Genomic DNA, 12,619 nt, shown 5'->3' on the forward strand with positions numbered 1-12,619 from the left:
AAGGTTTTGAGAACAAAAATAGATTGAGGTAAAAAAAGACCACACATTTCACTGTATTTCCAATTTTGTGCAGTATTCTGTCCTCAAAATGTATTTTTATTTACACTCTCTCTCATATGTATGTATAACATGGCTTCTGTCACAACAAAACCTCATATCTGCAAAATGACTTTACAGCAGATGGAAAAAACATACTTTGAATGTAAGTAATTGGGTCTAGACTTTTTCCCCCAAGTCATTCTGGGTAATTTCTTTTGGTCCATCCTTCATGAAATTTATACACAGTGTAAAGGGAACAGGCAAAAAAAAATGGAGATGCAAGGTTTTGTTCCGACATTTTTCTTTATGGTTAATAACTGAACATTACCAGTTATACAATATTATACCAATTAGAGGTGGCTGATATGGAAAAAATGTAGTATCACAGTGCTTCAAGAAGTTTTCACAACACTATGAATTCAATGATTATATTCATCATTTCACATACTATGATCCAAAATCCATTCAAAAAGGACTCATTATGCCCTCTTTGTAATCAAACATGCAGTTGCAAAGTGTTTTTAAGTACTGATGGTATCCACTGTGTGCTCAGAAGTACATCATTTGACATAGTTGGAACACACACACACACACACACACACACACACCTTCTAAGCCGCTTCTCCTTCTGGGTCGCGGGGGCGTGCTAGAGCCTATCTGTCATTGGGCGGAAGGCAGGATACACCCTGGACAAGTCGCCAGTCCATCACAGATATTTGAAATAGTTTATCACAATAATGATAAATATTGTCATATTTCCCAGCACTAGTACCAGTTTTTTACCATATTATAAAGCAGTAGTTTTATTGGTCTTGCAGATTTCATGGTTATGTAGTGTTGAGAGAAGCCTTTAGCTACTGATGTTGAGCACACATATTGCATAGCTATGTAAATGCTGTTTGAAAACACTGCAGTTAGATTTGACCCACTTGCACCATCCAGTTCCCTTGGTCTCAGATGGCCTTTGCCCCACTGCACAGCAGAAAGTGCGCTGGACTCCTCCCGGGACGAGCTGAGAGTCTGTTCCTCTTTCTCCGCACATGCAACACCTATGTCTGCTCTAAGCCTCATCCGATGACAGCACCATGAAAACATTCTCCAGTTTTCAGAGACCGGAACCCCACACCCCCCTACTCCTCTCTCCCTCTCAGTCTCTCTCTCTCTCTCTCTCTCTTTCTCTCTCTCTCTCTCTCTCTTTGGGTAGCCTCCACTGGGCTCAGTTCCATGCAGTGAATTACCTCCAGATGTAATTCCTTTCTCCGCCCTTGCCGAATTAGTGGCTAGTAAAAATTAGGTTTAAATTAGCAGCGGCATAGAGAACGGTTAAGTTTGAAATTTCCATATAATGAGTTTATTATTCTTTGGTAGGATGCCATTTTCCTGAATGAATTTTCTTTCTCTCTTTCTTACTTTTTTTTGTTTAATTTGTGTCTGTTTGAATAGACCTTAACTGCTGAATGGATGAGGTTAATGTTAGTACTGAGCCCTGATGTAATGTGAGAGTGTCCTGGACTCTATCTCTCTGTCTCTTTTTCTCTCTCTCTCTCTCTCTCTCTCATACACACACACACTCTCACTCTCTCTCCTCCACTGCGTTGAACTTGCACTTAATTCCAATGAATCACATGTCAACTGCACAAGGATATTATTTCTTGTCACTGATGCTGTCTTGGTCTCTTTTTTCTTTTCCCTCTCTTTTGTTCTGTTTATTTAAGTGGTCTCAGCCAAAATGAATGAGTGTATTTTGAGTCTTTTTTTGTTTTGTTTTTATTTGTCATTGTGCCGAATGTGTCGAGTGGTTGTTATACAGTCCTCATCGCATATCCTTTCATCTGATTACAAGTTTGGCAGCCGTGAGCGTATCAAGTCCTGTCACCTACGTTTTCCCCCAAAGTGAATCTAATACAAATTGCAGCCTTTACAATATGATAATATCTTGTGTGTGAAAAGGGAAGTAGGCTGTCATACAGCATGCTTTCATCTTGCTCCAATCTGCTGCATAATAGGTAAACTGCTGTGAGGTGTACTTGCTTGTATAAATTTACCCACACAGTCAAGTCTTTGATTTCATCAACTCGCCTAATTCAAATGCGCTTTTGAAGAAACCCACATTTTAAGGGAAGGTGCAGAAGAGCCAATTTAACCTGGAGTGTCTGTCGCGTTCGCTGGGGCTTTCTGTTTGAAGTGGCCGGTCAGCTTGAACTGTCTGACTTCTATCATTTCTATCTCTTTTATTTCTCTGCTGTAATGTATACTTCAATTCTCCCTGCAGCTGCTGGAGTGCAGGTATCATTAAGCACACGAAAAAGAGAGAGAAAGAGAGAGAGAGAGAGAGAGAGAGAGAGAAAGAGAGAGAGAGAGAGAGGGTAAGCACTGCTGAATGCTATATGTGACTCTTGCTTTTGCATGTTGATATTCCAGCTCTTACGAATGTGTGCTGGTTTATTTTCAATAGGAACTGAATCAGGGCCCTTCCCTGGAGCTGCTTACTCGCCCTGTTGATATTGAGTCGAGCAAACACTCACTCGGGGATGTCCTGTTGGGCGGCTGGCCAGAGTCGCAAATGGAAGTCACATGTGCGAACTCCTGTGTAGGGATCCTGCGAGGCGAGTGGAGAGGAGCAGGCCCTGGCTCCGCAGGAGGCCTCCTCACACTCGCGCCCACCGGCCTTAATTAGCGTTTTAATGGCGCAGCTTATTTACCCGCCTGGATAGCGGCTTATTTTGATGTGCATTGTGTCTATCTTGAGATTTGTCTCTTGCTCCTGTGCTCCAGGCTTGTTACTTTCCAGATTTATGTTAAAGATTAAGTATACACATGCTTACTCTGCTTATTGTTGAGCTTTGCTTTGCCCCCCCCCCCCCCCCCCCCCCCCCCCGTCTTGCCAGGGATATGCAAATATATTTGTACACTATCATTATAGGCTACTTAATAGGGATTTCATTAAGGCTGTGCCTTGCATGGCAAAGGCAAGTTGCCATGGATACTCCAGAGCTTAAGTACATTATATTGCAATGTTTAGCTCTCCCTTATATCATCTCTGTGTTCTAATTGTCCATTTCAGGCCATTTTGATGTATAATGAAGAACATCATTAAAGCCGAAATCCGTTGGTCCTATTAGTTTGTTATTAATCTTTTTTTTCACAAATGCATGGACCTCTGCACAAAGGCACTATTTATGGACATTTCAACCCATGTAGCATAATTAGACAAACATACTCTCACCTTGGAAGTGTTACAAAACCAGCACTAGTAGGAGTAGGAGTTTGCAAGTTAGAACCACTGTTTCTTCACAAAGCACTGTTCATTGCAGGGGAATATTTAGCTGGAGGGGATAGATAAATGTACGACTTGTTACTTTATCTGGTGGGGATTTGCCATAGAAGCGGAAAGGATCTTTGTGTGTAATTTTGGAGCTGTTGATGCGCTATTTTTGCCTTTCAAGAAGACATTTTAGTAATTATGTGATTTTGGTAATCTGCTAAATTTGTGGTATTAAGCTAATACTCACTATTTGGACCACATTTAACCAATTACACAATATTGACCCTGCATATATGGCCTCTGATGCACTAGATGTCTCTGTGATGATGCTGATAATGTTTGGTTAGACTGAACTTAGTGTGGTTAGTGGCTGAGTTATATTTGAATTTGCTTTGTTCAAATGTCACATTCTATTGAAATCCCATACATGTGCAAATAAAGGCAGGTCTATGGACGGGAGACAGACAGCAACATGCTGTGAGTTTATTAGGGCAGTGTTTACAAGTACCGTGTGCATACTGCATGGCTCGGACATAAGGGGGGAAGGGAGAATGGAGGTGGAGATGAACTCAAGTGGATAACTCTTCAACCAGAGAGAACAGCTTTAATGCTTGTGGCAATTCTGCAAGGCCTGAAACGCATCAAATTCTCAATGACTGCACACAAGCTAAGTCGCGTGGCCTTGCCGTGCTCAAGAATCGTCCATTCATCCACGTTTCACAATGTATGCTATACCATTAACTCTATGGTGATTGTTAATACACCATTGGTTTCTACACTGGTGTGCATATGATTTGTGCTCTGAGTTATTGGTTTAAACAGGGCTGTGTGATTGTTACTGTAAGACAGGCTGGTGGCATTGGGCTAAGGGAGGCTACATCACCCCCACATGAAGGAGTGAGGAAGATGGAGATGGGCTCTTGACACTGTCTGCTGGCTCGGGGCAGCACGTTTTTGTGTCTGCTTTAATTGAAAATGAATCGTTAGAGGGGGTTGCTATGGAAATTATGCCATCGCTTGGAGACGGAAAGCTCCACCGGCATGGCGGTGACCACCATGCGCGCGGCACCCCGTCCCCCCACCCACCCACCAGCCGCACGCTTTCTTCTGCCACTGCTCAAGTGCTGCTGGGATTGTTTGTCCTCATTGACCTTGGTAGTCCAAAGCCCTGCAAAATGAGAATAAAGGGAGAAAATTAGCATTGTACACATATGAGGAAGCAGCGAATAGTGCTAAAATTGCAGCTAAACTGATGGAGAGGGCCATCAACATAGCTTAGCTGAAATGTTCATTTATAATGAAATGCTAGCCAGGCTAATGTCTATGGCTAAAAGCCATCAGCAGCTGCCATTTGATGTAGCAGTCTTTGCTCTGCCTTGTTTAGTGTTTATCCCGGGGCCCAGGGTGGAGGCCAATAAAAACAGTTCTTGGCCTCAGATCACCAGTTCTAATAATATCATACTGGTAAAATATGCTCCAGTTCAGCTGGTAGATAATACAGTATTCAGAGCCTGTTAAATCATGCCAACAAAGAGCTTGGAGCAGAGAAGTGGTCTTGCGCTGCGTTGATGGCTAGATCTTTAACTAAATAAATCTGTCATGCCTGCCTTGGGTGGATCTCACACAACATGAAAGTTCTTGCTCACTCTCTGACAGTGTGTGTGTGTGTGTGTGTGTGTGTGTGTGTGTTTAAACTTGGCAGTATGTGCACATGCAAGAGAGATTATTGATTTCATGAGTGGGCTGGGTCTGTATTTTTATGTCATTTCTATGTAAATTGCAGGTGAATCGCCAATATTTTGACCCATCTAGGCCTATTTTTGCTCCCTTTTCTCTTCTCAGCACATTTTGAACTTTTTCAGTCTTGCAGACACAAGTGCACGCTTTTTGAGTTACCCGTTCATAAACAGCTGGCTCCCTCACTCCTTTTCCAGTTGTGTGTTCACACACACCCAGCCAGACAAGCCTCACTCTCTTCAATCTCCCCAAGTCCATGTGGTAGAGGGAGCTGGTAGCAGATGGACTTGCTTTTTGCATCTGCTGTGTGCAGACCGGCCTTTGTACTCCACTCCTGGGGGAGAGCGAGGGCTTTCTTCTCTGCAAGTAGATTCCTGTCTGTTGGAGCGACTAAGAAAAACATCTGTGGCATGCAAGGGGGGGGAGAGGGGGAAAAAAGCAGAATTGACAAAAGGGTTGACAAACACCATTAGCCAAAGATGTTCCATGTCATTGCTGGTGTGTACTGTTTACAGTACGGCACATATGTCAATACATCACTGTGATGGCTGCCTGGCAGAAGCCTCTGCTCTGCGGTTCTAATTAAGGTTAGTAAATGGAGGAATCCGCAGCTCAAAAAGACCGAGGCTTGATTAACATCTGTAAAGACAAATTTGCCTTTGTGAAGTGGTTTCCAAGCTTTATCTGACGCGGGAAAAAGCTGTGAAAAAGCTTGTCTGGTTTGCGTTTTCCCTCCTCCTCCTCCTGCTCCTCCACTCACATATTTGCTCTGTAAGGAGTTTTTCTTTCTTTCTTTCTTTCTTTCTTTCTTTCTTTCTTATTTGGTTTTCAGTAGGCTTGCCCTAATAAGGGATACAGCAGGCATATTTTCAGAGTCGTTAGTGCCTGTTTAAGGGACTGACACATTCTCTTAGTAGATGATGTTTTTACTTTATTTATCTTGCATGTATTTTATTCTGAAAAAGGGAGTAAGAACACGAGGAGTAGTTAGTTGTTTAAGGTTACTCCTCTTTGACTACACCAGGTGATTACCCCTGTACCACCACCACAAAAAGGAGAGAAAAAAAGAGAAAGAAGTCCTCTGAGCCCCTTCCCCTCGCCCCCCCCCAATCCTGTCAACCAAACTACCAATACCTCCAGCCCCCCAGAACACCCCCCACCCATCCCATCATATTGCTTGATTTTTTGTGTACCTTGTGTGCCAAAACAATCAGAGGTCTGGCTGATTTTGTTTTAATTACGCGCCTAAGTAAAATGCAGCGGCTGTGGGACGTGATCGGGCAGAGGCTGCTCTGGCTGTCGTGTAAATACTGCTGTAAATAGTTCTTTGATGATGGCTTTGACAGTGAGCGTCAGCTAGTTTTCCCCCCACCACCACTCTCTCTCCCCCTTTTTCTATTTTTTTCTCACTCTCTCTGATGCTGTTGCCTACCAGTGGCATTCTTTTTCCCTCATTTTGATTCATATTAATGCTTCAAGGCTTCTAAGAATATCTTCAAATGACTCTACCTTTGGGGGGTGGAATTCTCTGTCATTGTTTAAAAGGTAGGTTACTTTTCTTTCTCTCTTTCTGACAGCTTCTGAGAGCTGATGTGTTTGTGTATTGCTCTGAGGCATATTCTAGCTATGTGGCATGCTGCTTTTTTGTTTTCTTTTTTGTAAGGCTGTGTCGTTGCCTGCCAGTTAAAGACAAGAGGTTGCTAATTGTTGTTTAAGAGAGGAGCGTTCCCTCACTCGTTTCTCTGCCGAGGCTACTGGCTGCTGTTCTTTCTCTGAATAGACTACTCTAATTTAAACACACGCAGGCTAGAATAGAAAGCAGGCTAACATACCTTTCTCCGGGAGCATTAAGGGAAGCTCCAGCCTTTGTTAAGTCCCCACAGCCAGAGTCCGAACACAGGAGCGTGCAAGCTTGTGTGCCTTACGGAGAGAGAGAGAGAGCATGCGTGTGTCTGCCGCAGCTCTCTCGGCGCGAGGGGCGCCTGGCAGAGCGCGAGCAGAGGAGCAGCTCCCCGCACAGCCTCTGAGAGAGAGGCGCACACACACACAGCATCGCCACCGCGCAGCGCAGTCTCACTCACACACACACACACACTCACCTCTCTCACTCTAACTCACCAAAGAGCAGTGCGGCGATTTAAGAAAAAAAAGCAGAGGAATTTTTTAAAGGTTATTTTCAGAGCAGAAATAATTGTCAAGCAGTTCAAATGTAAAAACTGCAGGCAAATAAAAGGATAAATAGTGTTTTGAAGTAATTGTGATATATTTCATCAGAGACAAGAAGTAAGTTGGGGTAATTATTTCCAGTGTGTCAGAAAAGGAGAAAGGCAGCTGGTCGAGGCAATACATTTCCATTTCGGACACTTTTCTGCTCCCCCCTCGGCCCCCCTTCTGCCGGGACGGGTACGTTGCTGCTACTTCTTCTTCCCCCCCAAAAACCCCAGCGTCTCCTATTGGGCCCCTGTCTGTCTGTCTGTCCGCCGCTGTAATTGCCCGGTGACAAGTGGAAATGATGGAATAATTGTCAGGAGAGAGGGGTCCTTTTTTTTCTTTTTTTTCTTCTTCTAATGGGTGCACCGGTAACTTAAGTATGCATGAGCAGCGCGTGAGGGACGGGGGCGAGCGAGGCGCTTGTTTATGATGCCAGACTGTATAAACACAGTTGGAGTGATGACACAGATAAGAGCACGTCGCTGCCCGTGACAGCAGCCGCCAGCGCGCCGCCAAACAGCACAGCACAGCAGCCCCGTCCCCGCTCACATGCAGGTAACACCGACCTCTCCATCCATCTCTCCATCCCCTCTCCCTTCACTCTACCTCTGTCTCTCGCTCCTGCCGCTTTAGTGAGCTGAGGATTCATCCTGCTCCGGCTTGTTCCATTTGCTTTTGTCTCTGGGTTAATTACTGCTGATATGGCAATCACGGTGATGAATGGATGTGTGTGAGCGCGCATGTGTGCGCGTCCTGCAGAACAGAGTAGTTCAACTTTGCCTCTTTGGTGTGTGCGCTTTTATTTGAAGTGTTCTCTGTCTTTAGGAATGTGCTGTTGCGAAGTTTACAATGTGCTAATAGAGCAATCCACCATCATTAAAATCAAGAGGTGAAACTAATGTTTTTATTGTACTTCAGTGTCTGCTGGTGGTGATATATAAAAGAAAAGAGGAGGCCAGCCATTATGTTTCTTTAATAAGCTAATAGTGGTAAAATATTAATGAGTTGCATATATCTGTTTTACTACGGTGAGCTTTTTTTTTCCTCTTTTTTTTTTTTTTTATTTGAAGGAGTTATTTAGATTTTTCACAGTCATCCAGAACTTTATAGAGCCTATCCCACTTTGAGGAGGAGGGGTCAGTAAAATTATGAGCAGTGAAATACTAATTATCACTATCAAAGGCGGGCTGATAATTTGTTTACTTAAATATTCATGAGGGTGAGTAAGGCATGGTATTGGGCTATTGTGAGCATATTATTAACATTTCATAGGGCTTGTGCTGGAATGCAGAAGGGCTCTTCTTCATAATTTAATACCCCAATGCATAATGAGCTATGTGATTAGTTCGTATGGAGAATTGGTCCAACTCCATTCTGAAGACAGATAATTCACATTGTTCTCAAGAGTCTGAATATAATAGGTTCTTTAGTGCAATGAAATTAAATGCTACACATTTTATATTTCAGCTTACAAATCCCCTCGGCAATATTCTGTTTGGAGCCTTTTTTCCCTCTTTCCCCTCCCTCTCCTCTTCTCTCACACCCTCTCTAAAAAGAATGAATTTTAAAATTGTTTAACTAAAACACATGTTTACCTACATGTTTTATTTAGAATGCACCCGGGCCAATTAACACCGTTCATTAACCGAGCAGGGTATTTGTTTTGAAAGTTTAACCAATCACTTTGTTATGCTAATTGTGATGTAATTTAATTTGAGTCCCATAATGATGATGCCGCTATTATCCCCATAAATGATGCAGTTAAGCATCACAGGCTCATTTGCATGTGCTTGAAGGGGGAAGCTGGATGAGCTGGCTGCAGCAGCACTCTATCTGCTTTCATTTTCCACCTCTGTTCCCTCCCGCCCTTCAGCTCCTCCCGGCCTGTCGCTCCCTATTGATGATCAGCACTTTTATCTGATATTTTAATGACAAAGAGCGGACAGACTGATTACTCGCGCTGCAGAAGTGAAAATGTAATAACGGAAATGAGAGATTATTAAAAAATGCAAATGGACCCGCAGTCATACCAAACCTTAAGTGAAGTCTATCAGATGCGATTGATTTGTAGTTTATTTATTTATTTATCTATGTCTTTTTTTTTTAATCCCGTTTGGGAGAGTATATAAGCTTATAAAATCTTCCTCCTTCAATTTGCATTTGCACATCAAAGTGCTCCTTTGTTGGCAAGAGTTTAATTTTTAATCTATTGATTCCATCGAGAAGACTGATTAGGTGTACGTACTGAAATGTAGGGGGGCTTCACTTTGTACAGTGTGATGCTTGGGTAAAAAAAAATCAATTTGAAAACTCTGGGAGGGAAAAGAGCAGCTTCCTTTTGTAAATGCACTTTTGAGGAGCCTTCAGCCTGGTTAGCCTAGCCTGTGACTAAGCCGCTGCTAAAGACTGCCCATTATCTGTTTTGTCGAGGGTTAGACTTGGGTAATTTTCCTCTGGAAAGATTATTTTTCTCTTGACCAATCCCGCCTGTTACAGCCCTAATTGGTTACATAAATCTTGTCGGGTATGAATGAGAAATGTTGCGGTGTTGTCAAGTATAATCTTCACCCTTATTTACCAATTCATTAAGATCTATCGATGCAGGACTGGGGAGAGGGAATGACAACATAAATCAGAGCTGGGGACATAATGACCCTAATCAGCCCCAAATAACTGGAAACGTCACTATGAGCTATGTCTCTATGGCTGTGCAGCTGCGTGTTCCTCTCGCCAGCTCCTCACTGCCGTTAACGCTACTGTCTGCCCCTCACCTTCCTTGCCACAGGACTCGTAAGCACCTCTCAGCACTGGCATGAGAAAGTCAATGCCCCTGTTTTAATATTTAACCCCCTCCACATAGCCCACTCCATGCAAAAAAAAAAAAGAAAAGAAAAAAAGAAAACAGCTGGTGACACTGAGGATAATTGGACCAGAACAATGCCACGGTGAAATGAAATATGCATTTGAGTCGGGTAAATAGTCCAGGAAGATGGATAAATAGAGCTTTGAATGAGTGAGCGAGTGAATGAGTGTGTGTGAGAGAGAGAGAGAGAGAGAGAGAGAGAGAGAGAGAGAGAGAGAGAGAGAGAGAGAGAGAGAGAGAGAGAGAGCACTTGCCTCAGAACTGTTCTCCTGCCAAAGCTGATTGGAGCAGACAATGGGGCCTCCCCCTTTTATAGGTCAATTACTGATGATTAGGTGGGCTGAGTTAATTAAAGAAATTACCCAAAATGAAAACGGGTGGACTGCTTGATTAGATAGTGTCACTGTCTGTTCACCTACTTTCTGAGCCCTGTTCTCCTACAGGGAGGTGCTTTTGCTGGGTAAAATTTTAATTATATGAAAAGAACTGAAGAATGGAGCACAGTGGTGCTGGAGAAGACAAGAGACAATGCCCATCTCATATGCTCCACATCTTACCGTACATTGGCTGGGTGTGCTTTTAAATTGAAATGTTCCTCTTTCTAGAGAACTTTTCCAGTTACAATATTGGATTAATTTTTGTGGTTGTTTGTTCGGTCACAAAGATGATTCTTAGTGTTAACTGTCCTTAGGTAGAGTCAGAACGAGCAATCAGTGAATCAGTGAAATGTGCTAGTACAGGTTTCAGTACGTGCATTTATTTCACCGAGACCCTTTTGAGCTCTCACCACATCCCACACCCTCGTACAAAGATTGACTCAATTGTCTCTCTTTCTCCCTTTCCATTCTTTCTTTTATCTCTTTTTGCCTTTTCTTGTTCTGCTAATGTAAATAGAACTGAATTAGCGTTCTCCGCAGAGTGACTCATGTGACATAAAGACTATTTATTGTTGGCTGAAATGATGAATTGAATTTTTTTTCTTTCTTTTTTTTCCTCTAAATGTGCTGTCTTGTACCACAGATAACAACTTGATTCTGTTACTTTGCATAACGTTAATCCGAAAAACCAGCTTATTATTCTCAGGGTCCTTTCATTTTGGAGCTGGTGATTTTGTAAATATAATTTTTTGCACACTCTCTCTTTCTAAGGCAATCTCATCCATTGTGAATCACTTTGAAATCCTCCTATCTGAGAAGAGCGCCATGCTATTACTCAGGTTTATATGGGAGTCGTTAACTCTCTGTGTGGTGGCCCTTTAAAGCCAAAAAAAGATCATCTGGCGTGCATTGTTAATCTTCAGAGGACTTTTGAATGTTAAAAGTGTCTGTATTTATTCTCCTGCACCTTAAAGCCTGCTTTTATAGACATGCTGTTTATTAGTCACTGTAATTCTCCTGTCCTCCTCAGTACCTGCATCCGGGAGGTAGAGCAGCGGATCAGACGCACAGACTCGGATAACATTTCAGCTAGTGTGGCCAGGCTAGCGTGTTTCAAATGGTGCAAATCTGGCATTTTGATTTATTAAGCAATCCCAACTATTAAATATTTGAGCATGCCGGGTGCTGCACTTCTTTATTTTGTATGCATTATAACTTATGGCAATGATGAATTAATTTCAGTGGAGCACAGAATTTGTGATTATTTTAAACAGTATCCATATCTTAACTGGATCAGAGTGGGAGTAGCTAGCAGACTGTGAAATGTAATTTTTAGTTTTTCTTTTTTCTTTCCTCCTCCACCGTTAGAATTCCTAGTACCTGAGCAATGCACTGATAATGAACAGACTTTATGAATGACAGTGTGCCTTTTCTGATGCTTTCAGGCTCTGTTCCCTGTCCTTTTTAGGTGGAGAGGGAGGCTACTTTAGCCAAAGGGGCATCTTTTATAAAAAAAAAAAAAAGTGCTGAAAGTAATGCTGAAGCATGAGAATTGTTTCAGGCATTTGGCTATGATTTCGGAAAAGTCGGATTTGAGTGAATCAGTCTCATAAAAGCATTGTCATGTTAGCTAATGAGTCAACATTAACGTCTTTGAAGTCAGCTTATCGAATTGGTTTGTGCGTGTGTGATCACGCGCACGTGTGTGTGAGCGTGTGGTGTGTTTGCTTGAAACATCTGGGCTGTAAGTGGCTCTCTCCCCTCCCACACCTTCCTCCGTCTGCTTATATTCCCCCAAAATCGCAGCTATAGCCCTGAATGCGATGTCAGGATTCTGTCTGGGATTTTTCACCTGATGGAAAAGACAGAATTGCACGTCGTATGAGTTTGAGAGCAAACATTTACACAGACAGTGTGGCACTGTTACAGCATTCCAAAAAGAAGAGATAAAACAAAGAGACGGTGCAAATAGCTCTTTATATAAGAGCTGCAGTGATTGGGTTTTATCAAGTCAACTCTTTTTAAGGCAGGTCTGGAGCTTCTGTGAGGTCACCTTTTGTTTGACTGACTTTCCTTTAGCACGTCACCGTGCTGATGGATCTAATAATGGATGGCACATTTTGATTA

The 12,619-nt window shown here is 42.7% G+C and overlaps 1 protein-coding gene and 1 long non-coding RNA gene across 8 annotated transcripts in view; one reads left to right on the forward strand and one right to left on the reverse strand.

Annotated features, from left to right (window-relative positions):
- foxp2 (forkhead box P2) overlaps positions 1-12,619 on the forward strand; it is a 112,505-nt gene that overhangs the window by 28,219 nt on the left and 71,667 nt on the right. Inside the window, exon 1 of one of the 7 annotated variants that reach the window (XM_037538911.1) lies at positions 5,608-5,628. The exons of 2 other annotated variants lie outside the window; for them this stretch is intronic. Coding sequence is in view for 1 of the 5 variants with exons in the window: in XM_037538919.1 (XP_037394816.1) it covers positions 7,802-7,807 (6 nt within the window). In the remaining 4 variants the exon portion in view is untranslated. Of the gene's footprint in view, positions 1-5,607; positions 5,629-6,385; positions 6,587-7,477; positions 7,808-12,619 lie in introns of those variants that run through there. 4 more of the 7 variants (XM_037538902.1, XM_037538934.1, XM_037538908.1 and 1 more) reach the window with 4 other exon arrangements.
- Positions 3,753-7,073, reverse strand: LOC108425395. The gene is made up of 3 exons (XR_001857706.2): positions 6,874-7,073; positions 5,201-5,444; positions 3,753-4,472 (listed from the first exon to the last, which is right to left on the reverse strand). It is a non-coding gene; the product is annotated as an uncharacterized LOC108425395 (long non-coding RNA).

Source organism: Pygocentrus nattereri, chromosome 1 (genome assembly GCF_015220715.1).
Source record: "Pygocentrus nattereri isolate fPygNat1 chromosome 1, fPygNat1.pri, whole genome shotgun sequence".
Lineage (NCBI taxonomy): Eukaryota > Metazoa > Chordata > Actinopteri > Characiformes > Serrasalmidae > Pygocentrus > Pygocentrus nattereri.